The 7,979-nt window shown below is 48.6% G+C and overlaps 3 protein-coding genes across 3 annotated transcripts in view; 2 read left to right on the top strand and 1 right to left on the bottom strand.

Moving 5' to 3' along the window:
• SEPMUDRAFT_158034 (uncharacterized protein) overlaps positions 1-952 on the bottom strand; it is a gene marked incomplete at its 5' end in the record, with an annotated part of 2,072 nt that extends 1,120 nt beyond the window's left edge. Inside the window, one exon of the mRNA XM_016907765.1 lies at positions 22-952. Within this exon, the coding sequence (XP_016757868.1) occupies positions 22-952 (931 nt within the window). The remainder of the gene's footprint in view (positions 1-21) is intronic.
• A 521-nt stretch (positions 953-1,473) lies between these two features.
• Positions 1,474-3,570, top strand: SEPMUDRAFT_158033 (PLP-dependent transferase; the record flags this gene model as incomplete). Its single annotated transcript, XM_016907764.1, has 4 exons — positions 1,474-1,730; positions 1,755-1,813; positions 1,862-2,805; positions 3,033-3,570. 4 exons carry the CDS (start codon positions 1,474-1,476, stop codon positions 3,297-3,299), a joined length of 1,527 nt encoding a protein of 508 aa, XP_016757867.1. The 3' UTR covers positions 3,300-3,570.
• Positions 3,571-5,403: 1,833 nt separating this feature from the next.
• Positions 5,404-6,505, top strand: SEPMUDRAFT_135198 (uncharacterized protein; the record flags this gene model as incomplete). The annotated part of the gene is made up of 2 exons (XM_016902689.1): positions 5,404-5,559; positions 5,622-6,505. 2 exons carry the CDS (start codon positions 5,404-5,406, stop codon positions 6,447-6,449), a joined length of 984 nt encoding a protein of 327 aa, XP_016757866.1. The 3' UTR covers positions 6,450-6,505.
• Positions 6,506-7,979: the final 1,474 nt, after the last annotated feature.

Below are 7,979 nucleotides of genomic sequence, written 5' to 3'. Positions count from 1 at the left end.
GGGGGGGGGGGCAAAACAGACCTTCAGAGTACCATGCGTTGTCATACTCCTCGTTCTCTTCCAAGGACAGGGTAGCAAAGCTGTGCACCATCTCATGTGTCGACAGCCTGATCAACGACCACTCGCTTTCGTTCTTAGTCGATTCCTCGTACTCAACCACGTAGCTGGCAGAGAAACCCGTTCCGCCAAAACCGAACAGGCTCTTGCGGAAGAACACTCTGTAAGTCTGACCCAAGTCGTCAAAATGCGCGGCCATTTTCGGGTACAGTTCTGCACTGTATTCTACCATGCTCTGCAGATTCGGAAGCAACGGACCAAACCAGTAACTTGTCGAAGGGTACGCATCGTTTGGAACCTCGGGATACGACTGAATTGGACCGACCATGAATACAGTCGAGCTCAGCGTCTGTACAGATCCGATCCGAGTATGTGGTCCCGGACCTTCGCCATAACTCCACACATATCTCGTGTTTGCCGGAGCATCAGCCGGGACACTCCACTCTACCGCGAGCGTATGCTCTGAATCGGACAAGTAGCGTGGTAAGAACCATTCCGGACTACCCATGAGTCCCCCTTGGTCTCGTCGCAGATCAACTCTTGCTCCCAAGGGGGTATGCTTGGTCACGAGACGTGGATGGACTGTGTAGGAGAGTACCAGCTCGCCGACCGTGTCCCGCGATAAACACCAATGCTGTGATTGTTGATCTCCAACAGCCGGGACGTTTTGGAACTCAACTTGCAGAGGGCCTTCTTCATCTTCGGCCTCAATGTCTTCCTCGCTGAGCCCGGGACCGGGGACGTTGACATTGAATAACCAGAAAGAAAATGCGGGTTGATGGGCAGTGATGTTCGGAGAGGCTATGTGTAAGCGGACAGACAATGCAGAGGCGCCTTCATTGTCAAAGTGTGGTGTCAGGTGGAGGCCGATGAGCGAGGGCTGCTGTGTTGCCATGGCTTCAGGTTGCATGGTCTAGTAGGCGTAGCGTCCCCCTCTTCTTTTATATCTTGTCTGCTTCCCGTTGTCGGCCCCGTTACATATATTCACGGCCCTGCGAAGTCGTACTCGGTAGTTCGGGCAGAGTTTGAGCAACTCTGCTGCCTAAATTTTGTATCTCGTGAACTCCGAATTCCGAAGTGAAGTGATGCCGTACATTACATAGAGTAGGAGTGAGGAAGTCTAGATTCTCACACTCTCAAGATGACCCAACGCTGAGGTGAAAGTATGATAACAAGAGACCAACAATCGACATGTCCTGGGTCCAATGAGGTTCCTTGTCGGTGCAGAGGACAGGGAAGTCCCTCGAAGTAGTCTGCCGTCGCCTGCTCAACCTTGTTTCCCGCCAACTGACCTTGATCCCGCGATGGTGTGAAGCAGAGGAAGATGACCTCTGGGCGCAGACAGCGAGACCAAAGTCCGCATATCATCATACTCCTCTAGAAGAGCCAGTCTCACGGCTGATCCAGAAGTCAAGCATGCTCAGTCTATTCCGGAGATTCACTGCCAAAGCAAAAACCTTGCCCTTGCCGCCCTCCGAGCGAGGTAGAAAAGGCCTAGAGTCGGGCCGCCTGATAGATCTGGAGAATGAGATAGCAAAGCTTCCGCGATACCATCCTGAAAGTTGTCCTGATGGCTTGATTGACTTGTCCGGTGCAGAGAACGACTTGATGTTGGAATATATGGTTGACAAGATGGAGGCCTTTGCGAAAAATCGCGAAACTTCAAAATGTTCGTGACTAGCATGTGTCCCTTCTAGATTTATCGTTGATGGTTCTGTAGCAGCAATCAAGTATGGAGGTGTGATGGGATCCAATGGTGGGTCGTATAATCACAATGTACCCGTAACGTGCTACTGATACTCAGAACCAGAACTTCTTATCGCTGTGTCGAGTTTCATCAACAAGCACTTTTGCCCAGTAAAAGGCGTTCGATCGCAGGACATTATCGTGACAAATGGCGTCTCCTCACTCCTGGACCTCGCGATATTCAACATCTGCGACCCAGGAGAAGGCGTCCTGGTCCTGACACCCAATTACGCCATGTTCCCGCACGATGTCTGCATCAGAACAGGTGCCAGGCTCATCAATGTCAATATGACGGACTGGAACCATCAATTTCGTGCCGAATTTGTCCATGATGTGGTCGAAGAACTGGAGAGAACATGCTCAGAGTCGGAAGCAGGTGGTGTGAGAGTAAAGGCATTGCTCATCTCGAATCCGAACAATCCATGTGGAAGATGCTACCCCAAAGCCACGTTGCTCGAACTTGCTCGTTTCTGCGCTCGAAAAGGCCTCCACTTCATCTCGGACGAAATCTATGCAATGTCAACTATTCCATCTTCGGAAGACAGTCTCGATCCTTTTACATCAGTTCTGCAAATTGCAGAGAACTCGAGGGAGAACATACATTGTTTGTATGGTGCAAGTAAAGATTTTGGAGCAGGAGGTCTGCGCTTGGGCTTCATGGTCACTAGGAATGAGCTATTCTGGAAGACCTGCCGGCGACTAGCACTATTCACGTGGGTTACGACGTCTTCAGCGGACTTTTTTGCACACTTCCTCACCGATCATGCGGACGAGTATTTGACCATCTACCGTGATCGACTCCGCAAGCGATACGCTGATATCAGTGCACTGCTTCATGCACAGTCTGTCCCATTCCAAGCGGCAAATGGGGGTATCTTTGTGCTGCTTGATCTCTCAAAGTGGCTACAGTATGTTGACGCCGATGATTCCAAGGAGAGCAGCGAGGCAAAGCTAGGACGCTATCTCGCATACAATGGTGGTGTATATCTCAGCTTCGGAGAGGTAAGTCTGGAACCACAATCCCGATAGTAGGAGACTAACAATTCGACCTCTCCAGCTTTCGCTATCACCTGTTCCGGGGTACTTTCGATTAGTGTATACGTGCGAAGAGTTACCTGTGATGGGCATTGCAATTGCAAGATTGTCCGAGGCGTTGGCACGTTTAGAGACGCGTGTTGATAAATGATGGCGGGAGAAGCAGTTTGATAGGTGAGGTTCGGCTGGTGTAGCACTCGCTGATGTGCTTGACGATTTTCAGCGACAGCGACTTTCTTGCTCTCGGCGCGACAGAATGTTCCGCCTCCACTCTGGCCGTCTCCGCCGGCTCATTCGAGCTCAGCGTGTTGGACGCTGCTCGTAAATACAGCGACTTCTTTGCACTCAGCGCAACAGAATGTTCCGTCTCCACTCTGAAGACAACGATGCCATCGTCGCTGGAGAGGCTGCTCGAAGAGTTTTGTCTACCATCCTTTTCCGCAACCCGCTTCGGATCATGAAGTCCCTTCAGAAATGCCCGCTCTGCTTGCTCAGTGTCCAAATCCTACCTTTTGCTGCCTCGTCGCTGCACTTTTGTCTCTTCCTGGCTCTTTCTGGGTTTCACCAACGTTTCGTCTTCCTTCACACTTTGGAGAGAGCGTCACAAAGCATCTGCTGGCACTTTGTGTTGGTGTGATGGCATCGTTTGCGCGGGAGATCATGGTTTCACGGCGAGGAGCCTCCGCTGGGGTTGCCAGTAGACGAATTCGAGGAATGGTTCGTTAGAGGGCGTCTGCGATCGTGGAAGCCGTCGAAGACACGCAGATCTTGAGACATGAAGGGTTGACATTCTAGCCGACCGAAGAGCTTGTTCTCTAGGTCATCAACGGCCATGTCTGTTTTAATCTGGACTTTGAAAACCATCATATCTGGGGTGCTGGTGCCATCCTTCGGCCTTAGGCTGCACCATTTTGCGCTCACTCGGCGCTGTAATCGGCCAAGCCTCAATATAGGCAGCGACGTGAATCAAGCATCTGACCAAGGCAGTGCACACTGCAGAATATCTCCCCCTCGATCCGGCGGAGATCGCTCCGGTAGCGTTGTACCTTCTGCATCAGAAACTACAGGTACCTTCATCTTCCTAATGGATACGCTGGACGCGGGGCTATCGAATGGCTAAGAGGTGGCTTTGCAGTGCCTCTATACCGTTCTGCGGCACAATCGGCCTATGGACACGCTGCCCTCGGCAAGCATCTTGTGACCATTGGTTGATGCCTGTTCCGGAGCAGATACCTTATCGTTCATATACGCGCCTGTAGGGCAAGTGGTTGTAGCCTCGACTGCGGCACGTTGACGGCGCGATGTCCCTATTGGCAACTTGCGACTCCTTCGAAATACATACAGGTACCTGTACTCCCCATTACCGCGCGCTACACAAGCCTGAAATCAGAGAGTGACTTTAAAATCCTGTAGGATTCTATCACATATGCCAGCTATCTCTGTATCACAGTGCATTGCTTCCGCGTGCCGCAACTCTGCCTGTTCGCTACCTTTCACAAGAGATTATTCGAAATACTGCGCCATTATCTGACGGTATGTCTCAAGCCGTAGGATAGATCGATTGGATCCAGGTGAAGCATCGGGTGTTCGGCTTACCAGGAGTGTGCAGTATGCACTGCGATGAAGGCGGCGCAGTACCTCTTAATGCGCTTGCTCAACACGTAGCGCCGGCTCAACTAGTATGCTGCTCCTATCACACGCGGTAAGGTAGTTCCTGCGCCTGGACTATCGACTCGGAAGGATATAAGTCCTAATAGACCTGCCCGTTTTCTAGTAGCCAACTTGCAACCTATCTACACAGCATAGTCTCCAGACACTCAAATATACACAAGTACTCCTACACATCGCAAGACAAATCGCGACAATGGCCTTCGCTCCACCTATCGAGATCGTCAATGCGGCTACTTGCAAAGGATGCAAATTCTCCAACATGTCCGGAGCTACAATCTGCGAGAAATGCGGAAAGGCTATCGGCAGCCCCTAAGGGGAAACAAACAAATGTTCGTAACCATCTGCCCCTCTTGACACCCGTGTATAGACTAAATGTATTCAAGATTGCTGGTAGTCCACGAAATCTACTCAGCAGACAGGTCAATAGCTGAAATAGCATTTGGCGATATCTGGAGTGCGGCTATTGATATGTGCAGTTTGTAGTGCTTTGTCGATGGGTGTTGAGAGATCTATTCCCTAGACCATATACGGTCTAGATGTCGCTCTTTGGAATATCAGATAGTCAGGTAGCTGCAACAATTCGTTAGACAGCTATTGCTTGGTGATCCATTTGAACAAACTGTCTGTATCCTTGCAGTACTACCTCCTAGGTACTTCTCGAGCGATCTCTCCCTTTACGTTCGAGACTACGGTACATGTACAGGTACCTGTATTAGCTTGTCTGAATTACATGTAGTACCTTAGGTAGCTAAACGATGTACCTGCCCGATTGGTGAAGTACTATTAGTCAGGTAAGTACAGACGGCGCTAGGACGCTCCTAGCTGTTTGTTTCTCGCAGTGGATTGCAAAGCGAACTCGGTGCGCACTTTCTCTTCCTTCATCCACCTGACAACATGGCAGCCCTACCGCCTGTTAGAGAGGCACTGCGTCAAGTGACCAAGCAGTCTTGGATACTAGGCGATAGGATGAGCATATCACGCCAGTTGGAAAGATCACCAGACGTACCCTCCTGGAGCGACGGAAATAGCTGTTTTTTCGAGATTACCAAGGTTGGCATAAATCCGAATCATAGTCTCCTTCGTGTTATACTAATCAGATTGGTTGGAAGCAGAGCAGCGGCGATGTCGCTAGTGATGACACGTATGGTGTTGCCGACTCCCTCCCCTTGGTCCACGATGCCGGCGACATACACGCAGTCTGGAAAATTGGAACTGCCTTCTTGAAAGTCATGGTTCCTCTATCTACGGCAATAACACGCGAGCATGTAACACTACAAGCGCTACAAGATCGAGATGTTTCATTCGCAGTGCCCTCTGTTCTTTTCTACGGCGAATGGGATGGACGGTACTATTTGATTGTAAGCCAGGTTCCTGGTATTACTCTCGCAGATGCATGGCCATTAATGGATGAGACTGGTCGCAACAAATGTGTTTCTCAAGTGGTCCGAATCTGCAAAGAGGTCGCGATGACTTTCGACGGCAGCGAGAATTCGTGTATTGCCGGCATCGATGGCGGCTACCTGCCAGAGTATTTCTTAGGAAAACGGTCTGGAAAAGACTGGGACTTCGCACCCGCGCTTCTTCAACAGTACTGCCTTGACATGAAGATGGACTGTACTACCTTGGTATTCTACCACTGCGACCTCAGCCCTGGCAATGTGATGGTGCATATGAAAGAGGCCGGCGAGCCGGCAGTAGGAATAATCGACTGGGAATGTGCAGGTTTCGTACCAAAGGATTGGGTACGCACAAAGTACCTTGTATGCGGTTCCATGGACTTTGAACTTCCAGAAGGCAGTACTAGGGAGGCCAGACGCGAGTGGAGGGATCGAATGGAAAGGTGTCTTCAAGAGGAGGGTTTCAAAGATATGTCAGAGAGCTGGCGCGCTTGGTTCGCTACTGGTTGCTCGCGTTACCAGGTGATTTCCTGGCTAGAGTAGAACCATCTCCTTTTAATACCTGTATCGGGCTTACTACTCTCGTATGCACAATGTCCTCTGCTCCGTCGCTGTCTTCTAGTCTCGTATCCTGTATCCTCCTCGCGCGTCTTGTGCTTGATTATATCGCCCGTCTCGTATCCTTCATCTTCGTCGCGCGTCTCGTATACTTAGTCGAGAGACCCTTAGTATTAGAACTATATACTATACTAGTGCCTAAAGAGGAGGTATTTTATAGTAATTAGTATTAAGTTAATATTAAAGGTCTAAGTTATTAAGAAGAGAAAAGAGAAGAGTAGGTATTTCTAAGTTCTTACTATTCTTCTTCTTACCTAGGCCTCGTTATAGGTTGGGTTGGGTATAGGTTGGGTACAACCCAACGTTAATACCCAACCCCGCAAATAAGGTAGGTACCCAGCTTATAAGCTAGGTACAACCTAACGGAAAAAACCCAATAGGTATACCTAATAGGTATTGCGATAGGTATTACGTAAAACCTCTTCTAGATATAGAATAAACATAGTAAGCGCTTCTAGAACAGTAATAAGCCTCGTATATACCGTACTGCCTGAACTCGCTAACAATAGCTACCGACTATGCCTGCCGACTACGAGAATTAGGAAAAAGCAAATTAATTTAGGAGTTTACGGTAAGTACTTCGACATCTCCTTCTATAGCTAATAATACCTGCCGACTATACCTGCCGACTACGAAAATTAGAAAAACCAAATCACTTCAGATCTTAGGCTTATAGTAAATGCTTTAACATCTCCTTCTCTAGCCTAGCTAGAACGCGCATCTAGTATTTAAACCGACTTTCGGTTACTATATGCTGCTGCCTTACTCTCTAGGCCTTACGCATCTCTATTCTTCGCTAGGCCGCTTAGAAAGCCGGCTCCGTCCTTATTAATAATAGGGTCCTTAAACAAGTAGCTCTAAGGATAAAGCGAGCTGAAATTTCTGTCTCTAGTCTGTCTCGTTCGGTGATAGGCTCTTCTATAAGTATACTTAGTATCTTGTCGATACTTCCCCTAGCTACGAATTCTTACGTACCCCGATTATTCGCTTGATCTATAGCTACCGTATACGCTGCCCTTGCTATATCCTCTAATTCTGTTATCTCCTCGTCAAACTCCTACTGCGACTCCTCTTCTTTATCCTCTCTCTCTATATCTAGTCGACTCTCCTAGAGAGAATTAGGACCCGTCTCCTCCAAATCTAGATAATCGAAAGGATTGTAGTCTTAGCTAAGCGAGATATCTTGATCCTAGGTACCTATATCCTCGTCGCTATACTGAAAATCTGCTTGACTAGGCCTCGTTATAGGTTGGGTTAGGTATAGGTTAGGTACAACCCAACTTAAATACCTAACCCTACAAATAAGCTAGGTACCTAGCTTATAAGCGGGGTATAACCTAACGGTAAAAACCTAGTAGGTATACCTAATAGGTATTGCAATAGGTATTACATAATACGAGTTAAATACCTACAAAATAGTAGAAAGAAATAATTAATAAGGGATATATACCTACT

Source organism: Sphaerulina musiva (assembly GCF_000320565.1).
Source record: "Sphaerulina musiva SO2202 unplaced genomic scaffold SEPMUscaffold_9, whole genome shotgun sequence".
Classification (NCBI taxonomy): Eukaryota; Fungi; Ascomycota; class Dothideomycetes; order Mycosphaerellales; family Mycosphaerellaceae; genus Sphaerulina; species Sphaerulina musiva.
This window is presented reverse-complemented; position numbering and strand designations above follow the sequence as displayed.